General features: G+C 34.3%; 3 protein-coding genes across 3 annotated transcripts in view; 2 read left to right on the forward strand and 1 right to left on the reverse strand.

The window, feature by feature from the left end:
• The window catches only part of LOC116337173 (protein sickie), a 246185-nt gene that overhangs the window by 192952 nt on the left and 30805 nt on the right, over window positions 1-22428 (reverse strand). The gene's annotated exons all lie outside the window — the stretch shown is intronic.
• LOC116337184 (fatty acid-binding protein, muscle-like) lies at window positions 10619-12309 on the forward strand. The gene is made up of 3 exons (XM_031761567.1): window positions 10619-10751; window positions 11146-11636; window positions 12044-12309. The coding sequence occupies exons 1-2, from the start codon at window positions 10703-10705 to the stop codon at window positions 11547-11549; spliced, it is 453 nt and encodes a 150-aa protein (XP_031617427.1). The 5' UTR covers window positions 10619-10702; the 3' UTR covers window positions 11550-11636; window positions 12044-12309.
• LOC116337185 (probable fatty acid-binding protein) lies at window positions 12842-13758 on the forward strand. The gene is made up of 2 exons (XM_031761569.1): window positions 12842-12961; window positions 13087-13758. Exons 1-2 carry the CDS (start codon window positions 12916-12918, stop codon window positions 13485-13487), a joined length of 447 nt encoding a protein of 148 aa, XP_031617429.1. The 5' UTR covers window positions 12842-12915; the 3' UTR covers window positions 13488-13758.

The raw sequence follows: 22428 nt of genomic DNA on the forward strand, positions 1-22428 counted from the left end.
CATACGGCGAAAAATCACAAAGTATAAGCGTGCATAGATAGAAGTTTATCAATACTTTTGGATGAGATTGTGTTTCTAATCAAACATAGACTTTGAGGAAATGAACGAAGAACGGATATTATGTGCGATGAGATTATCCGAGTATTTTTTTTCTTCGTTAATTCTCCAATTGTTTTCATGTTGATAGCAAACAATGAACTAACATCGGTCACGAATTCATGTAGGTTTTGTTGTTCGCAACGTAAAAGTTCTGTTTGATCAGACCTCTGCTGTGCACATCAAATATATCACTTCCGATACATGGAATGGGCATTTAATTTACGCCATACTCTTCACTCGCACTCACAACTCACACCCATCGAAATCAACGGCATATTCATCGAACATAACAAACCCATAATAGTTGCTCTCACTGTTGCTAAGTTCGGTTGGCAAGAGATCGGCACATGGGATAAAATCGACATATCGCTGCAGAGGCAAATGTAATTAATGCTTTGTTATTCAATATTGCGGTGTCCGGAAATGCCAAAACATACATACACAAATCACCGGATATTTCGATTTGTGTTGGCCGTTTTGTGAAACGCACACAAAAACACGGTTTTTGCTCAGTTTCTTTTTTGCATTGAGTGTAAAAACAACTTTATCGGCACACTCGGGTTTTATATGCTATCAATACAAGCCACTTTTGAGTTCATTTTCTTTAGCGAACACTTGAATTACTTCTCATAAGCATTGCATAGTTTTAAGGTAACCAAAAACATCGAATGGAAATGGGAATTTCTGTTTTTGAGGTTAACGTTCATGACAAACAATTCCTTTGCCCTTTGATCACATTAGAACAACTGGAAATAAACTTTTTTGATTTAAACTTTTGCTGCAAAAGAGGCCAATCCACTTAATAATTTGAAGTTTACTGACATTTGTTTCCATTCAGATACATGTCAAAAACAATTTTGCCAAGTTCTTCTTTTATCTTATAATAATTATTTTTAAAAAAATTATTTTTGGATCATGGAAAACTTAAGCTTTCCTAAAATATGTGATTTTTTGTTGTTATTGTTTCAAAGTGCAGATTATTTCATTCAGATTTTTTTTTAATTTAGTATTATTTTCGGGTAAACAATCGATTTTTAAAATTTCAGACATAAAACAAAAAGAATACCTAATTATTCAACAATCTATACTGATTTTAAATATATTCCAGATAATCAGACTTGAAGCTCGCATCAACAATCGACATTTTTTTCTATCCGCAAATAATAAAGTTATTTGTACAATTGGCTCTTGGTCTAATAGAGAAAAACAAATTAAAAGGTTTTGCCACTCCTTGTATTATTATTCATAACGCATTGGAATTTCCGTAATTGCTTCATAAAATGGGAAAAACCCAAAGTTTGTCATGATTTCGTTCGAATTTTTATGTCCTATCTTCATACACTGATTTTTGGATAGGATAGATTCGTAAGATCTCTGCAAGATCCGGATCCATTTTTATTTTTTCATACATTTTTTGAATCCATTTGGATTTTTCATTATTATTTTCAAGATTATTCTTGATTATTTTACTAATTTTTAATACTATCTGTTTTATAGTTTCTTTATACAGTGTGAACATTCATTTTTCTAAAGAAATCTGTTTCTATAGAAACATATAGCCTTTGTGAATTCATTCAGTTTTCTTTTTATAGCTACTTTTTTACCACAACCATACAGCCTCGATTCGACTCTCGAATTATATGTCCAATGTCACCATCATTATTGAATTCAATTTTGTTGAAATTTCATCATTTTTTCCAAAATAAACAGATTAAAAAGCCCATATAAAAATGATACGAATTATAACAGCATCCATCTTATACCTTGATATTATGTTGAAAAATCAGATGACGATTGAATTATTCGATTAAACCATGGCCATAAATCACATGCTTAATACGGATAAATTGTGGTTACATCGCAGATTTTGATTGGATCAATGCTGTAGAATGGTTTAAAGAGTTATTGCAAATGTCGAATATTTTCTAAATCGATAAATTGAAATGGCATTCCTATTTTGATTCTAAACTTATGACAACATATCATGACCCATTAGACAGGATTCATTGCGTTCAAAATCAATAAGTATAACTGAACATTATCTCGAGCAGAAGATTTATCCGTGCTGCATGTGTACGAATTCTTTTCATTTTGCTAAGAAAATAAGCCATTCAATTCGAGAATGTTCGCCATTTGAGTTGGTTCGTTGCTGCTGATTCGCTATAACGTTACGATTAATTCCATTTTATTGGAGTGTCTGTCGACTCGGTGTTCCTTTGAATTGTATGCTCTGCTGTGCAGAGAGTGGTGCAAGCATAGCAAAAACTTTATAGCAATATGTTGATTCTTTTTCGGATTTTTGATCCTTTTTTATGGTCGTTACAACTGTTACAATTTGCGATTTGCCTGAAAACAGTTTTCTCTCTGGTTCATCCACGCACACACACACAGACACACTGGTGTACGAAGTGAATGTGTGACTGAAGGCGATCCATTACAAAATAATTTCGTTCCCCATTATTAAGTTTTGTCACTGTTTTGCTCTATTTTTTTCGCCTGCTGCCTTTTGTGTTGTCCATTTTGTGCTGTGTACCATTCGTACATATAATCGGTAGCTTACAATAATGTTTCTTATCCATCGTTTCGGAATACATAGTCGAACGGCAACCGAAAAAAAATAACGTTTTAATGCGTATTATGATGAAAGTATGTTGCGCTTCTTTCTCTATTGCTTCGAGATAAGCATTAACGATAACTGCCAAACAACAACTGTAAGTAAAAAGCTCTAACTCTTAATTTCCACACGCTTTTATTTTTCTTGTAACAATTTTGCCTCATTTCAAATTTGGTGATTGTACGATGAGGAGGATCTTTCAACCATTCAACGAAAATTACACCAAATTGTTACATTGCATCCATTTAAGATGGAGCCTTCTCCACACGCATTGGCATCAACCGTATTACGATATCTGATCCATTTTTCATTCTCTCGTCGCGAAGGCACAACGTCTTGTGTATGCAATTACAGTTGGATTTGCCAAAAAGTTACAAGAAAATGAAATAAAATAAACGCGCTTCAGAAAACAGCCGATGATACAGCATGAGAGTCGCACACAACAAGACATCTGTAACACTGTACCGAAATGTGTAATGAATTATTATGAAAATTCCAATGAAGACGATGGGCCAAAATTCCTGAATGAAATCATTTCGATATTAAATGAACGGCCGAGTGTAAGTAATTTAAAAAAAAACATGGAAAATAACGTTGCCAATTTACGCGCACCACACAATCGACACAGGCGACAAATGGAGCGGATGTGGATAATCAACATATATTAACGAGGCGAATCGTTTTGATCGAAACATTCATTAATTATGAGATGTTGTCTACGACGAGCGAAACATATGCTGCGCTGCGAGTCTACATAATTTTGAATTTTCTATGAGTGCCACAAATCCACTTGAGGAAAAAAAACATACACAACATATTTTGGTGCAAAGAACGATAAGCCGAATCGGGAAGTAAGTCATGTTATCATAGCTCAACCGATTTTGTATACTTTAAACCCTTTTGTTGTTCTACTTCGAATGCTTAATTGCCTGTATATGAAAAACACATCACACAGACTAATCGCAATGAGTGAATGTGAAGAACGTTTATTTATTAGTTAAATTGGAAATTAAAGTGCGAGCGGTAATTGAATGCTTTTCCACATTTTGTCGAACATACAATGGAGCCACTGCCATTTTGAATCGAATAGTTAATTTTATATCATAATCTATTCTTGTTGCTACCCTTTTCCCTTCTTCCATCTCTTTTTCTCTCTCTCTCCCTCTCTCTCTTTCTTTCGTTCTTTTTCTCTTTCTCTGTCTCCATATCGACTTACGTTCCAAATATTCAATATGAAATTTCGAATTGCTTCATAAGCTTCAAACGATAGATGCTCAAATGTTTTTGACATTCTCGAAAATTGAAAATTTCTTCACTTTTACCAGCACTTTAGGGAATTATTTCGTTCCTTCGTTCTTCCACCAGAGATAAATTGCAATACAATCTAAAGAACAAAGGATTTCAATTGGTTTAATAGACAGAGTATTGTAGCTTTCATTTTAAATTGCATATTCGAAATTCGAATTTCCGATGGTTGAGGTTAAATCGAAAAACACACAAGATTTTGAGAACCTTTTGCATAATAACAAACAATATGTGTGTTTTGAATGTCTTTTTGTTTCCTGCTGCTTGCAAGGAGATATGTGTATGTTGAATATGGTCTTGTTTTGTCTCTATCTCGTTCATTTTCATCATTTAAGATTTTAATTATTGTAACACCAGTAACTAAATAAAGGCATTCTCAATGCTCTGATATCGACAATAAAAGGATATTTCAAAATGAAACGGAAGCAAATGGTTTATTAGAATCGTTTACTATCATTGTATGTAGCATGTCAATGTATGTAGCATTATATTAGTTTATTATTCATTGAGTCTGATTTTGAGTAAATGTATGCTATATAAACTATCCTCGCAAGAGGAGGAAAGACGAAATAGTAAATAGATTGCCGCAAGTGAATTATTCTTAACGAAAAGCCTTTCAATGGCCATAAAATAGATAATTTTGCAATCAAAATGGTGAACATTTATCTGTCGACCTTCTTGACGCACTGGAGAATGAATGTTTTCTATGAAGATTCATGAGAATATTCGAAAAACGAAAGAATATTGAATGGAATCAAACCAGAATTTTGGCTTGGGTTCAAAATTCCATTCTGAAAAGTCCATCGTATTGGAACTTTGAATTGAAGTTCGGTGCCATTGTTTCCATTGTATGCGATGAAGAAGCGTGCTTGAAAAGTTGAAGCGCCCCAATTCGCACTCGTCGCATCATTGAATGTGTGAAACTCAAATAAACTCACTCAAAATGATTGTTTGATAACGAAAAAAAAATTACCGATCCCCTTTGCACACAGATTTGTTTTTGTAACACATGACAAATGCAGATAAATCCCTTTTTAAAACGAAAAAAACCCTTTCATTCGGCATCAACCTTATTTAATTAAACATAGAGAACGCACATTGGCTAATTGAAAGTTTTTGAACAGAATTCGATTTGACTTTATGGTGTGATAACACAGAACAGAGAAAAAAAAATCTCCGGCGAAGCATGGGGGGGAAATCCAATCGAGTTTTCAATTTAGCAGAAAAAAGCACTTTGAGTTTAGTCACATCAACGGTTGATAGAATTCTGCCCCGTCCTCGACGTATCTCTCGGTGCAACACCCGGTTCGATGAATGAATCTTCGTTTTTCCAATGTTATTCATTGGCCATATTATGTGGTATGCTGTGTGTAATACAAAAAGCAAGCCAATGTACGACAACAAAGGGTTCAAACTCCTCCGCTGTATTCGATGGACGCTTTGGCTCCTAAATACTGTCATTTATTTCAACATATTAAAATTGATGTCGCCAACACGAAGCGATACACCCGAAGATTCAATTTTTGTTGTTGTCATTTTTGCACAAACCCTCATTTCATTCAAAGTTTCACACATGAATTTTCATTCTGTCGATTCACACAGACACCGATTTAGTGGCCGCTTTAAAACAAATTATTTCCAGTAGCCTGGCGCTTTTGTTGCATTAATGCCATCGTCCTCGCTTTAACAAAATCAATAAACAATAGACACGAGACGCACAATGGACATACGGATTATATGGTCAGTGTTTAACTATGATTGCAGGTATAATATTATAAAGTACAGCATTGTTATATATTTTACGGGCGTAGCGCAAAAATTGTGAATGAGTTAAATCGCGACGGCGGTGGCCATTCTTCATATTATTATTATGAATTTAGAGTTGCGGATTTGCAACATTTTTCACTTAAATATTTGAAAACAACATGGATGTGAGTGTGTCGTGTTCATTGAATATGATGCGTAATTTTACAGTTTCAAAAATGCCAACGTTCGAATGTGCTCGGCTATGCATGAACATCAATTTCAATCAAAAAATTGTTTCTCATTGCTAAATTAAATTAGAAGAACCCCCCAGTTTTCCATGCCTGCAAATTCAAAGCATCCAATTAAAAGTTGTCTTCATCATCCACTTTGAGCTACTCAATTTGGCGAGCCAAATGAGTTCGGTTTTTTTCCTCTCTTCATTCAATGCATCGTAATTTCCCGTCGCAAAAATTTCGTTATGTTTTTTTATGCTTTACACTTGGAAATTTAATCAAGAGTGCGTTTGGGGTTCGGTGATTGAAAAAATGGTACGGGGATTGAAAAATCTAAAAATAAATTTCCAAATGTGAAATGCGTCAGAAAATCGCATCTCCCAGCGTTACACTTGGGTGGTTAACCAATGGAATTCAATGCACTCCGGTCCCGAAGTCTAACCTAACCAGTAATAATAATCAAAAACACATATTCACAGCTCTTGAATTGGTAAGTAAAGAATGTTGAGATCAAATAAGTTTTTTTTTCGTTTGAAAAACAGTTGAGATTCCATTGAGGCGACAAAATCGTCCTGTACTCGACAACAATTCAGCAAACGCTTGATTTTTCCGCTCAGCTATTGTTGAATGTGTGGTGCCGTATTTTCATAATAATTCAATGAATGCGTGCATTTACGATGTATATGTTTTTTTTCTGTTTGGAATAATCAAATCTGCGACACAACACGATAAAGTTCTGCAATGGCAACAGCAAAATTAGTTATGAAATGGATTTTTCAATGTGAAATCAGTTTTTTTTTCTCGAAATGCGAGAGGGGTTGTTGCTCTTTAATCATACCGAACGAGAATGAATCGGAGGGTTGCAAAATACCAAATACACCCGCAACCAAATCAAATCGTATACACAACCACCGGAAAATGGAATTTTATTAAAAGTCAATTAAAATTTCTTCAAACACGCACATGTTGGAGAAACCTTTTGTTCACAAAGTGTTTTTTTTTCGATGTTGTGTTAGTGTTGTTATTTTTGTTCACCGTTTTGAGGGGGAATATTTTTACCGTTTCAAATAATTAAAAACTTATTTTAAATTTCCATGCATGTTGAATGAATATGGAAACGAATTGTAATTCGTTATTAATGTTGTTTGCTTTGTCATAAATTGAGTGCCATTTTTAAGACGGATGAAACATGGTTTGGTCTTTTGTTAGCGGTAGATTATTTGGTGTCAAATGAACGATAATCTTTTCGCACCGCGATCAAATTTCCCATCCGAACCAGTGCGCCCAGCTTAACCAAATAGTTTTTTATTTCACTGGATTTATCACAATTGTAAACAGGGTCTGCCATTTTTCACATACAAATTTGTGCATTTATAAGCGTAAAGTGGGTAATGTGTTGACATAAAACGATAACAAGAAATTACGATCTATACGTGACCACGAATAATAATAATGCACTCACGACACACACGACACACACGACATACACATAGTGACGCTAGAATAAAAAAAAACACTTCATCCAATGACCTATGTGCAAAGGGCTGCTTTGCACGCGTCACATTAAATAACTCAATAAGGATGAATTTTGATATTGTTTTCATTTAAGTATGCAATTTCGACGAAAATGCCACTGGAAAAATCTGCATACCAAAAGGTTTAAACAGTACCACGGTCACGTGTTCATGTTTATTCGCCAGAAATTTCGTATGCTATATACGTATTTACATTGGCCGCAGTTATTTAAATTGATTCAGGCATTTTCATCAAACAATAGACACTTTTCGAATGGTGAAAGTGATTTTGAATTTCGGTCTTGAGATGGAGATGTTTTCATTTTCGGCATCTAAACGAATTAATTTGTGTAAGTGACTGATGAATGGTGAAAGGCATTGTGTTTGGTGTTCAGAATCAAATTGCAAATGACGTTTGCATCACTGAAGATTCAGTGAAGAAAAGCGGTGAATGCCCTCGTGTCGCTGAAAGTGACTCTTTCATCTTCAATATTACGTTTATTCGGCCGCACAAAAAATATTCTCTGCTCAGGTTTGCGTTCGAAGAAGGGCGGTGCCGAATTTGATGTACGAATCGTAAAATTATTCGGTCGTATACGCAAAGAATGTTTGATATTAATCGCTCATATTACGTCGCATTAGACAATAGTCTATTCGATTTAAACATTTATTGCGTGCATAAACGTATGTAATATGCACTCACTGGATGTGAATGAATTTGTAAACAAGACGAACAAGCCGATGTTTCGATGTCAAAAAGAATAGGGTCGTATTTTTATGCATACATACACTTGCGCTCACTGCAAATACATGCCGAATACAACAAGCGTCGCGCTCACCCTTATCGCATAATTTTGTGTCCGCATTTTTCTCTATCGATATGGTTGTGAGCAAGAATCGTTCGCTGTTAGGGTGAACACAAGAGAAAAGAGAGAAGAAAAAAATGATGACTATGACGGATTCACAGTGTGGTATATTGTCTCACATTTTACAAAGAACATTTTAACGGTGTTTGATGCAAACGCCCGTTTAATATTTTGTACACATAAAAAGTTTGAATCGCGCGAACAAAAAGACAAGATTGAGTTTGAAAACAATTTCGAAACATACAAATTGTTTACAATATCAAAAACCATCGGAAATGAACAGAACAATATCATTTTTAAGCGATATTGTTTACATATTCCAATGATTTGTTTGCTTTTTTCATTTTGCCGCCACCGTATTTTATCGGATTATTATGAGCAGATTAATTGGCATTATATTCGAAAAATAAATTCTTTCGACATATTATCTTTTTACATCGTAAAACAAAACAGAAAAATCATTTCTCGAAATATATTGCCGTTTGATTAAGTCTTTCGCTATGAAGTCTATATCGTGCATAAAATGGATATCTCTCATCGTTGTATGATTTTTAATAAAATGTCTAGTAGACCCATCTATGAACGTTTAAGGGGAGTAAAAACGTATAGATTTGTCCTCTTTTCATGGAAACAATCTTTTTCCAGCATCCCTCATTGGAATGGAAATCTCTCCAAGCTTCCCCTTTTTAGCCGGCAAAATAATCTACACATTTATGTTTGTGGAGAAAGACTCGCCCACATTCAATGGAAATGTTGTTCATATTGATGCTGAACGCAGCAAATATCATTGAACTGATGCAAAATATGTACGCATGAATGAAATCATACCCCTACTATCACTGGAAGTAGACACAAACCGTTGAGTTTGTGCAGATTTTCTCTCTCTTTCCATCCTTTTCTTTCCTATCAATGGACGGGAAACACTTGTAGTATTTTTTATTCCAAAAAAAAGTTGTTCAGCAAGACAATTGGTTTGTGTCTCAGCTAAAAGATAACATCGACACGATATACTTAGAGTAGAGCTGTTTTTTGAAGTAAATATTGTTTTTAGTGCGATTTTTTCGCTCAGTTCATTCTTAAATCAGAAAAATTCAAAGTTGTAGTCATCGTGACTTCGCATGATGTTGTTAATTATACTTTGTTTATAAATATGATTCTAATTTGTATACAAAGGTGAAGTGAGATACTAATTACATCGAACGTAAAAACCAGTTTGATTGAAGTATATTTTTCTCAAAGGTTTTCAAATATAATATTCATTTGAAACGAATAGCCTTCTCCGATTTATATTGAAATAGAAGATCTTGTAATTGAATCATGCATCGTATGATTTTTTAAACAAATAACATCTCCAAATACACAAATAGCCCACTTAATACCCATCGCACTGAATGGTTTTACATCTAAAGTGGCAATGATTGTTTTGTTTATTAATGGAAATGTTCGTATTATTTTTTGCTTTGAAACTATCCATCATCTGAACTGCTAGCAAGACGATCGTCATCACGAAACATTCAACAATTCAATCATTTGCAATGATGCTATTAATTCAATTTTCGAAAAGATGTTTATTCAATCGTACATACAATGTTACATACGCACACACTTTCCGAACCGGTTTGAATATAATTTGTTGTTTGTTTGAATGTACGTTTGAAATGGCCAAAATCGTATAGTACTTGGTGTCTGCGTTTAAATTGGCTAAATGATTGCAAAACATAAAATTTTCAACGAAAATACGTCTAACGCTCAAATCAGATTACTTTGTGTGTTTTATGCATTTTACACGATAATATAATCTAGTTGACCCCAATGTCAATTTCCGACGACACAGCAAACAAATGACATGGTACATTTTAACAAACTACGCATAGCGAATGATCGCAACGAAAGTATTTGTATTCCGTTTTTGCTCTCTTTTGAAAATTCTTTTCGTCATTTGTGTTGAATGGTTTGGTGCGCTCACAGAGAGGCACTCACATAGACACGTACATCCGTGCACACCATCATACATATGAAAACATCCAGTGTTCTTTTGGTAAACATACGAAATTCCTTTGTACATCATTACGCACACATCGGTACCGAAACACACTTTGGCTACTTTGATTCAGTCCTATTGCGTATCATTTGATTGTATGTGATTCTTCTTCACAAATACAATCCTGCATAAGTGCATATCTACTTAATCATTGTGGCTGTGTATTAGTTTACTCTCGCTCAAATTCGTTTCACTCCGTATGAGAAGAGAGTTCATTGGTTCATTGTCAATTCTTTAATAAGGAAATCAGTCGTTGTTCAATTATTCAAGAGAAAACATCGAAAATGAAGTTCATCATCACTTTGATCGCAGTTTGTGTAGCTATTGCTGCTGGTAATTCTAGAAATTTTTATATATTTTTTTTTGTTCGAGAAATTTATAAATGAGAATGAATTTTTGGATTTGAATTATTTAGATTTTTTTTAATTTAAATTTTTGTGTCCAAGTTGCTTCGGTAGATATTTTATTTGGGTGTTTTTTTGTTGTTGTGCCACAGTATTGATTAGCTTTATTGTGCTACAGTATGATTGCACATTTCGTGCTACAATCTGCTTTGAGTATCATTAATGGCAAATAAAATGACCGTTTCTAATGTGACTTGTTCTTCCATCAATGTTCAATAATAAAATCACAAAAATGTTCGTAAACTACATAGTTTACTTTTCAAATTCAAAGTGTACTTATTGTAGTCATATCTAATTGTTGTCTATTTACGTTTCATTTCCAGCCGGAGAAATTTGGGAAGGAAAAGTGTATAAAAACTATGAATCAGTCAATTTCAACGACTATATGAAGGAGCTCGGTGTTGGTTGGTTCCTTCGTAGCGTTGGTAATAGCGTTTCGCCAACCGTTGAATTGCGGAAAATGGATGGAAATAAATACAAATTGATCACCAAATCAACATTCAAAGATACCGAACTCAATTTTGAATTGGGCAAAGAATTTGACGAAGTGACATTGGATGGACGTAACGTGAAAAGTGTGATGACATTGGAAAACAATGTATTAACACAAAAACAAGGCGGCGATCCACCATCCACTATTATTCGTGTGTTTGGTGAGAAGGAAATGGTTGCAACGATGTTGGTCAAAGATGTTAATTGCACTCGTAAATATAAGGTCGAAGAATAATTCGATTTAATTTAGTTTTCGTCTAACAAAAAACATTCCAATACAAATACATACTCAATCACAACATCTACGTACATACACACATATGTAAGTATTTTATTCTTTGTTCGTTTTTTTTGTTCCTTTTCGTTTCTTTTCCTCTTTCGCCTGAACTGATATTTCAGAGTCTTTGAATCAAAGACGAAACCATTTTTCAAAGACTTTTTAAGCGATAGTAATTTCCTTTGTTATCAGCCTCTTTTTTTTGTTGACAAATGATATTCCAACTGAATTTACGATAAGTGATTTTGTCCCATTAAAATAATCAGACTTTCTTATTTTTAACTCTATTTTCGTCGCATATCTTGGGGTCTATGATGTCAATAGAATTCAATTCATATTCGGTATTGATCGGTCGCATTTCCAATAGTCTTATCACATTTATTTAGGTCAATTTTTCATTTAACAACCAAACACACATTCTAATGAATCGCATTTTATTTCCTTTATTTCAGATCACGAAGACGTCACCATATCTAACCAAACAAGGTGTACATGTTCAAATAGTTCCGACTTTTATGCGATGAAAAAAACAAACAATAATCTTGAGATGAAAAAAATTGCCAGTGAAAATATATAGCTCGTTTTTAGTTGATCTTTTTTTTTTCTTTGTAACGTTCAGTTGAAATATATTATTAATACTTATCGCTATCTCACATATATATAACAATGTACAATGGAATTGAAAGACGAAAGAGAAAATAAAACCGTATAAGAATTATATGAGCAAAAGCAATTGATTTTTTTATTGCATTTTTTACTATTTATTCAATAGGCATTTTCAGTTTACGATTTTAAATGGAAATATCGGAATAGACATTTTGTACAAATGTATACACATTTGACATTGTTCATGGTTAACATGTTAACGTCAATGCCGTAACTGTGCATTAGAATTAGAATCGGTGAAGCTGTTTCAATGTATGGCTTGTCATTTTTAGTGGTGAACACACACTTAAAACTGTCGCGAGCCCCGATTTGTGTTTGAATTGAATGCAAGCGAGAACGTCTCGTCGAGCAGGTAGAAAAAAACTGGTTTCTCTTTCTTAGATTCATTGTCAATGCACATACACCTGGGTTAGATTAAATTACACATAAGCGCAGCATTAAAAATGAAGATTTTTTTTCACTCGTTTGTTGCTCTCCTTCTGAACAAAAAACGACTGATCACTTTTATCAAAACGCTTGGATGTATGTAATGGATCTGAAATTATGCAATTTTCATTAATTCCCCCCCTCATTGCTCTGTCGATATGATCTGATAAAAGGAACATTTGGCATGCGTGAGATCAGTTGATTTTCAATAACTCAACAACTAACATCAAGAATGAAATCAATCGTTGCCATTCTATTTATCGCCGCCATGACATCTGGTAGGCATATGGTTTTTTAATTAATATTTGATTTTCGATTCAATTGATAGATTTTTCAATCGTTTATCCAATTTTATTAATTTTTTGGTTTTGTTTTAAATAATTCAATTTTAACTAATTAAAAGGTGCCGAAGTTTGGGAGGGTAAAAAGTACAAAAACACCGAATCGAAAAATTTCGATGAGTACATGAAAGCGATTGGCGTTGGATATTTCACGCGCACCATCGGAAATTCCGTCCAACCAACCGTGGAGCTGAAAAAACACGGCGATAAATACACTTTATCAACAACATCGACATTCAAAAATTCGGACCTCACATTCGAATTGGGCAAAGAGTTCGAAGAAGAAACATTGGATGGTCGCAAAGTGAAGAGTGTCATGACATTAGATGGAAATAAATTGGTGCATAAACAAGGTGGCAAACCACCATCCACAATTACACGTGAATTCAAAGCGAACGAAATGATTGCCACCATGAAAGTAAAAGATGTTGTTGCCACTCGTAAATATGTTGTCGAACATTAAATGTTGATATTTACTTTTGGCATAAACAAATCGAAGACGAAAAAGCAAAACGTTTCTACGTCATAAATGTTTTGTTTAACCTGATTTGGATTGAACTTTTATGATCTTTTTGTTTTCTTCAATATTATTTATTTGAGATGTCGCAGAGCGCAAATCGTGATATTAAATTATTTATATCAAAATTTGGACTTTTGACCAAACAATCAAAGTGCAAGTGGAAAATTGAGTTTTAGATCTTGACAATTTCGAACAAAAATGTTTATGTTTAGTTTTATTTCAGAAAGTTTTTTTTAAAAAAAATGTACAACAATTTCGAGTAAAATAAAATGTGAAAGAAAGCATTTAATGTGTATGCACTTAAAGTCAATATTGATTCAATGTCAATGATTCCATTAATTGAAAAAATAAGAGATGGCATTGAATTTTTTTTTGCTCCAATTGTCTGGGGTTATCATGCAAATGTTGATCTCATAAATATTAACAAAAATACAAACAACAAATCTCGGCAGTTTGAGGCAGTTGAGGCAAGTGTATTAGTAGTCGCTAGTATCTGTAGCGATCGGCTGCTAATTAAAATACCAACAAAAGGCAATCAATGAAGAAGACATGTATTCAGAGATCAAAGGATGAAATTGATTGTGTTCACATTTTTTTTCCTTTCTGAGAAGTAGGTCATTGCTCATCGATACACACGTGTTTTTGATGTACTAGAGTATGATCGTTGTATTTACAGAGGGAATGGTTCAAGTCTTCGATATATGGAGTGTGTACTTTGTACTAAATCCAAAATAAAAACAGTTCAAAGCATTATGACCAACTTTCTGAACGTTTTCGACTGACTCAATCGGATTGAATTATATCAATTTCTCCGCAATCAATAACGAAAAATTTCAAATATCGATTTTATTTTCTCAAAATATCCTCAGAACACTGCAAAGTATGTAATTGCTGTAAACTATTTTCAAATAAAATCTTCGCGTAGCCTGGGGAAATAAACATTGGAATCTTTGTGAAATTATCTAAAAACGAAACAATTTCGTAACAATTGATGAATTTCTAGGAATGTACGTTAAAATGACTTCTTTCCATTTCAATACAATCAACGATGGTACTTTCGGTGCAAAGAGAATATTGCAGTAAGCAGCAGTAAGTGGTGAGAGAACTATTTATTTGAAATTTTCTGCTTGCTCAAATTAAGCTTCAAATCTAATTTCGAGGTTTTATTTCGTATGGTGTGTGGTGGCAAATTTATTGTAATGTGAGTAAATGTTGAAGCATACATGTGTGTATCATATCACAGCCAAACACGGTGGTGCCGTCGAGAGAATTCGGTTTCCAGTTTTGAGCAACAATAAATAGGATTAAAATTAAATATTTTTCCGACAAATTATTACGATGGGATTGTTGAAAACCTACACATTCGTTCATGCATGGAGTTTAAATTAAAATCTTTACAACTGATTTAAATAGAATAACCTTTTATAGCATGGTGTCGTGTTCAGTGTCGCACATATTTCTTATTTCGCATAAGGAACGCTTTGGCATACAGTTGTGTTCTTTGGCCAATGAATAAGGCATCATTTGGTAAGCTACATCATTGTGTGACTTATTTCGTTGAATTACAATGAAACCAAATTAACGTTTATTTTCATTAAAAATATTTACGTTTTCGGTTTTGCCCAACTACCAAAAATCGGAATGAAAAAACTTTTTCTATGTGGAATACATTGGATTATGGAATTGAAAATGGTTCGAGACTGAACATATTTAATCTAAAATTCGTACTTGTTGTTCATTTCGTTCATACGGTCGATTTGATGTCAAATGGCATGACAGCTTAGCTGGCAATGTGGATTGGAGAGTTGATTTCAATTTCAATACAAAGTTCTCTCTATACAAATACAATAATGAGATTTTCTCATGAAATAATTTGTCATGCGAAATATTTTCGGCCGGATGGGACTGGACGGCCTGCAGATGGGAATTACAAAAAAGGGTCAAAAACCTTTTGCGACAAACAAATTGCCGAGTTTAATTACTTCAATAAATAAAATGTTCGGCTTTAGAATTTTAATAGAAACTTGAATGAATTCTCCAAAACAGCAACAGTGAGTGTGATGAGTATGATGATATCTGTCGTTTTGTGTATAGATACGTTAACTCGATGGATGAGTTTTACATTTTTCGCATTCTGTAAATGTTATCATTATATGCGTTGACTTATCGATTTAAAGTCTTCTCTGTCTGATGCGGATTCATACACACATACAAACTTCATGATAACACATTTACTTTGTTTACGAGTAGTTTTAATGAAAATATGTTGTTCTCGGAGAATGAAAAAAAAAAACCGTTGTGTGCGCTTCATCGTCACCATCGAGTTTTGTTGCAACAATGTGGCGGTAAATTGATAAATTTTCTCAGTTCGCGTTCGCAGTGGTTTCCCAAGGTGAAAATGAAACGAGAGGGATGCCTTAGTTGGTTTCCCGAACATTTGTGTGGATGCGACAAAAATCCGATATATATCCACCACAAAGAGATGTAATAAAATAAGCGCAAAACGAAAAATGCCGACACACCCTCCTTCCGAAGCATTGCGTCTATTTTCGAAAGATATATCTGGTAACCGAAAACTTTTCTAATAAAATGTCTGTTTTTTCAGCTTCTTTCCACCAAAGTGATTAAATTAAAGATTACAACACTTGTGTTCTTGTCACAACCGAATTGAGTTGATATAGAGACAGCGTTTCACACACAATACCCGACAATTCATTGACAACGAACCGAGCACGATGTGCAGTATATATGGAGTAGATTCTTATCTCCGGTTTCATTTTACCACCGAAATGAATTCGATGGGATGTGTACGTTCGCTCGCTCGTTTTTTTCTTCATCTTTCAGTTAATTACATGACAAGCTAATTTGTGCCATAAAGTTGATGATTTTTGAAGGAGTCGAACAGTGTGGTGCACGTCTTTTAAAGCGATAATTTAAAAAGAAAATATCCGAATGAAAAAAAGAATGTAAAATTTTGCTTGTCGCTTTGACACGTACATCTGATACACAGACGTTTCACTCTTATACAGCAATGGATCAGTTGATGTGCACAAATAATAATAAAAAACAGGGAAAATCGCATAAATCCCGGGAATGAGGGAGAGAAAAATGGATGATGAAAGAGAAAACATAACGAATATTGAATGCGCTTCAGGTAAGAAAGAACAATTTTCACCAAAAATGCGAACCAAAGCCAATGTGTATTAGTTACGAGAAAAAAAAATCCAATATCTATAACATTATATTTTTCCACAACATAACACTCAAAAGAAGCTCAATTAACTAAACCTTCTGCTATATCATTGCCTATTGGGGATTTCTTGGCGCTGCTGCCATTCGATATTGAGCCATTTTGAGTGTACATCGTACACACCTAGACCCACACCGAACACAAGACATCGTTCACCTTCCGTCCGTTGTTTATCTTATTTGTAACGTATTAGGTTTTTGCACACGCAAGCAAGAAAGAAAAAAAACTTCCGAATTATTAATATTGAAGTAAATCATTTTGAAGAGGAAAATATATAAGAAAAACTTTTGTGCAGCGATATTAGATGGTTTGATGCTTATACATGAAAAGAATAATGGTGATGAAATTCGCCCGACAAGGGGAACGAATATCTGTACGCCGTCAGCCGCAGTCGATTTTCGCAGAACAAAAGGAAAAGTCACAAGACACATTACAAATTACTGTTAAACGGGTGATACGTTTTCAACATTCGCATGTCTTTTGTGAATCATCGGTGTGCATGCAAAAGTGCGCTTGTGGCTGAAAATTGAGACTGATAAATTGAAGTCGTGCTGATAACAGTTTGAGGTCATAGACATTGAATATACGTTCAGCTTTTTTACAATCTGCTTAAAAGTTGCAAGCATACCAATAATTTGGATATTTTTTTCTTGGCAGTTCATTAAAATCGAGTGAAGTGAGTAAAAATGATCATTTCATTGAAAAAGTACCACTAAAATTAGTTATGAGTCGTTTGTTTTGGTCTCGTGGTGGGACTTTTACTGCGGGTGTATGTATCTTGGCAAAAGATCTTAACAAATCGAAACAATTTTCACCTTGAAAAACCGAAAAATGTGAAAATCAAAAAAGTTCCTCACTTTCTCGCCAAGAAACCCCAGCAAAAGAAAGAATGGGTTTTTTTCATTTTGTAGACCGGGCGAATCCCGTACACATGAGAGGCAGAAGGGGCAAAACACGGAAACCGCCTCCCCCTCTCGACCCCATGGTATTGACTTCTATCTTGTCGACAGAATCTGAGACATCAAGGCACGCAAATGGGTATATTCTTCCACTTCTATAGACCACAAGGGCCAATGTTTGAAACATTGCACGTAAAATGAAACATCTTATGGGCAACATCGACAAAATTCTCCTAATGAAGTCATCGCTGGGCGAATAAACAGTGTGGCGCGTCGTCGCCAAATTGAACATTTTCATATTCTTGCAACAAGGAAAAAATAATGACTTTCAAGATAAAGCAATAACTTCCTGTTTAATATGTACGTCAAAACATCGTTAGATTTGCACGTTCATACTCACGGCAAAGCAATGCGACAAAATTACATATTTGCCGGTACAAAAAAGAGAAAGAAAGTGAGAGTGTGTGTGCTTTTTTTTCTCGTCAAAATGATTCGCGCATTCTGTTCTCCAGTTAATGTCATTGCCGGTTTTTGTTTGTGTTGATGAAGCTAAGTTTATAAATATAAATGCAAAGCGTCTACTTCTTAGCATATATTATTTTAAAGGTGTCACATTAAAGTAATAAAAATATCTTATGTACGAGGCACAATAAGAAGATACGGAACACGTTTCACTTTTACATAAACACAAAACACTGAGCTGTTGCTGCTGCTGCCGTTGCTGTTGTGATGTTAGCACATGGCGCGTTAAGCAAAAAGTGGAACAAATCTGTGAACATTTGTTCTTGTTAGTGAAGGAAAACACCGTCTTTTTCCCCCGCACAATGAAACGGAAACGCCAACATAGAACGAAATTTTTTTATTTAGGTAGACTCAACCAATACAGCACCGAATCGAATGGTGTAGATAGAGAGGCAGAACACTTTGCGCCGGCATTTTTCTACATAGAATGATGGTAATAATCATACATTATGCATAATAAAAATAACAATATAATAAAAACTACAAACCAAAAAAGGCGAAAAGAATGAAAAACAAAAACCCATCAAAAGCGCTCGCACACACACACACAATCGAGTACAGTTCAGGCAGCCTCCAGACGCAATTCCTTAATATAATAAGGTCGGAACACAATCCGACAATAAACGATTCAAGCGAAGAAAGGAATGAAACATTGGGGAAAATTGGGAGAATGTCGATTTTATTTTTGAGTGCAGGATGTTGAATGTTTACCGCCAAAATTAGATGAAAAACAAACTTGCCAAAAAGTGCTTCGGGCAAAATGGAGAGAAAAGTTTTTTTTTTTTCTTTCGTTCGTCCGTTCGGCACAATTCTTCCGTAATATGTGAATAAATTTTCTAGTTTAGTATTGTTCACAGACTGCTTCAGCCGTGTGAAGCTCAATCCCGAAATGGCCAAATGACGTCGTAACATCTTTTTTCGGTTGAAACACTTTCGAAAACAAAAGCGAAATTCTTTTTCGTTCCAAATTGCTTCGGGTTTTTTTTCGTGTTCTGAATAGAAAGTGTAAAATTCCACAGCCACCAGCTGATGAATTGTCGCCGTTATCTGGTGTTGTGTTGTGAATCTGGATAATTTTCGTTTTGGCCTATTCGAATCTCTCTTTTTTCGGGGCTTTGTCTCGCATACAGGCATTACAGTTGGCATCACATATATGTTTGATCTTTTATTAAACCGTCTGTGTTTTTGTAATTCCAAGGGTATAACCACGTGTTGCGATTGCGCTGTTCTCTAATGGAAAATCCATATTTTGCAGCGATGTTCATACGACCAAACTGCACACTCGTTTTCTCTCACACACACGGCCATTGAACGTACCGAAAAAAGGAAATTGAACTGTTTTTTTTCGTTCAGCCTTTGCCACTTCAAGCGTGTACAATGTACATTTGCCGTTTATTTCGAACAACAACAGAACACTTGTATCACATCACAAAATGGTTTATTGATTTCGTATTACATGGTTTAAATTTTTAATAAAAGCCACTATATTTGAATTGACGCAAATTGCATACATTGGGAACAAAGAGACCGAAACTTTCGAAAGGAATGGCAAATGTACGGAGCCTTTTAAGAATGGGTAATGCTACATCATTTTGCATAGATCTTTTATGGCAACCGAAAAGCGATACGGGCTTGGATGAGCGGATTTTTACGCACAATAAACACGACGGAAAATGTCATACCCAATGAATGCGAGTGAAGAACATGAGCCGAACATATAAGCCATTTAGCGCAAACAAAATGAACAATTTGCTAAGACTTTGCTGCTTGATAGTATTTTGTTTGGTCATAAACACGTCTGTCATACATGATGTTCTTTTTTATTCCTCGTGCATACTCAATACTCGGCTATTTTGTGGCGAAATGAAAAGCGAATTTATTTTGCTGGCTGTCTTGAGCTAAGTTTATAAAAAATTGTTGCTTTTGGATAAAATATATTCGTGTGCTTACAACTGTGCATCAGTTGTCTACATATTACGAATTTCGACATCAGAAAATATTTATTTGGTAAGCCTTTTATGAATGATTTTCAACGGATTTTAAAATGTGATTTTGTTCACACAATGCATGGATCATTTTTTTCACATGAAAATCTCGAAAAATCCCCCAATGGATTAGCACCTTTTGAATTATGTGAAAGATAAATACCTCTCTTGTATACATACATAAATGGATGGTTTTTTTTCCAATTGTAAACTTCGAAATTTTGCATCTCTTTCACATTTATTCGTGATAGATTAATTATTGAGTGTTTTTAAAAGGTGATTACAGCTCTGTTCAAATCAACACATGAAATAACATTGGCAACAGAGCTCAAGAAGCATAAAACCTAAAATTAGAATTTTCCTTTATCGTCTGTTCTGAGTGCGAAAATAATGTGTTGACTTGAGACAACTCTTCGTTTGCATAGGACGCCTCATTATATTACGTCAATTTAATAGTTTTTTTTCCACAAAGCAAAAGCGGTCATAAAATGTAAATGATATTGCTGCAGTTCTTCACACTGTGCATGTGAAAACAAGTGTAATTAAAATGAATGATAACAACTGTAAGTATGTTATGATGGTCAAACAATTTAAAAAACGTAGTTTTATTTTCAAATTAATTTCATTTCACCGAATTTGGTCGTTTGAAATCATACCACTCCGCAAATTAAAAGTATTTTCGTATCAAAATAATAATAATGGCCAGCACACGTGAGAACAAACATATTTAGAATGTGTATGCAGGTGTGTAATATTCAGTAAAATTACATGAGCATTGAACATGCAATTCTCGTTATCCAATGAAAAAACGATATTTTCATTTTAAAACTAGTTTTAAACGTTTTCGATTGCGATTCAAATGAACCAAAATAGAATAATGCAGCCAGATAAACATTTCCCAAATACTTCAATAATTTTTCCAAAAATCAAATCAGTTTGATCTAGAACTTTCATTTGAAGTGAACTCCAAAAATGTTGTGCAATTTAAGTGAAAAATTGATGGAGTTTTATTAGAAGCTTTTTGATAATCGAATCGAAACAAATCAAAAATCACATTTTTTGATTTATTCATTGTCCATTAATTTCGAAAATGTTACTAAATAAAGCACTAAATGAAGAGTTTGTTGTTCCCACGATTCGTGAGTTAAGAAATGTGAAAAAGACAAAAGTTGAATGGGACTTCAAAACACCGCTTCAGAAATGGTGTTATATTTATGCAATCGGAAGGGTTACAACGAATTTTATGGGTATACCTGTGTACCGAGATGACCATAAATTATACTGGTATTCGTTTGTTTTTTACTTTTATGCGATCACTGACTTGGTTTTGGTCTTGTACACCACATTTTATTACCTGAGCCTTGGTGAATTCAGCAAGATCCTGCCCTGTACTGCTCTTCTTGCAATAATTATCAGTGTAGGTCAAAAATTCATTAAGTACTTGTTTGTTAATTCATTAAGTACGTTTTCTAAGCGTAACAGAGATTCGCACAAAAAAAGTCCATCCTGTCCCGCTTAATATTTTCTGTTTTTTTTAGAGCGCTCCAATTGTTTACGTAGGTTTACACAAACCTAGGGATGGTCATTCTATGCTTAGATTTGGCGGACGTTACCTCTATCATGATAATAGAGCAAATACTGAATATAATAAAATATGTTCGAAGCAACTTGATGTAGCAGTACGAAGATACTTCAAAGAAATTCTAATGATGTTGTTTTCTTTTGTTTGTGCATTAATCGGGCCAGTTTATGCATATATAAAGAACGGAACTAGAACATCAATGACCAGTGTTCGAATTCCATTCGCCAATGAATTTTCCGACGTTGAATTCATTGCAAATGCTGCCCTGTCTGCTTTAATTGGTATGCATGGTTTTATTGGATACATTGGTCTGGAGATTACAATGTCAATGGTCATGAACGTTATGGATGTTACACCGAAACTTGTTGAAATTGAATTTAATAACCTGGACGATTTGTTGAAACACAAATCTCTTAGCAAAGCCAGTTTTCTTAAAACATTTAACAATATCGTCAAACAATGTCTTGATGTTGATAAGTACGATTTTAATTCAATCATATTTCACACAAAGCAGGTTTTTAACAAATTCACATTTACAGATTCGTGTCTAACGCTGCAAATACTCTCTATTATCGAACACTTCTAACACCCATCATTTTTGTTTACTGCATTGGAATATCGATTTTCTGCCAATATACGGTTAATT

The sequence above is a fragment of the Contarinia nasturtii genome, unplaced genomic scaffold (assembly GCF_009176525.2).
Source record: "Contarinia nasturtii isolate CC-2019 unplaced genomic scaffold, AAFC_CNas_1.1 Cnas_scaffold_220, whole genome shotgun sequence".
In the NCBI taxonomy this organism is placed as follows: Eukaryota; Metazoa; Arthropoda; class Insecta; order Diptera; family Cecidomyiidae; genus Contarinia; species Contarinia nasturtii.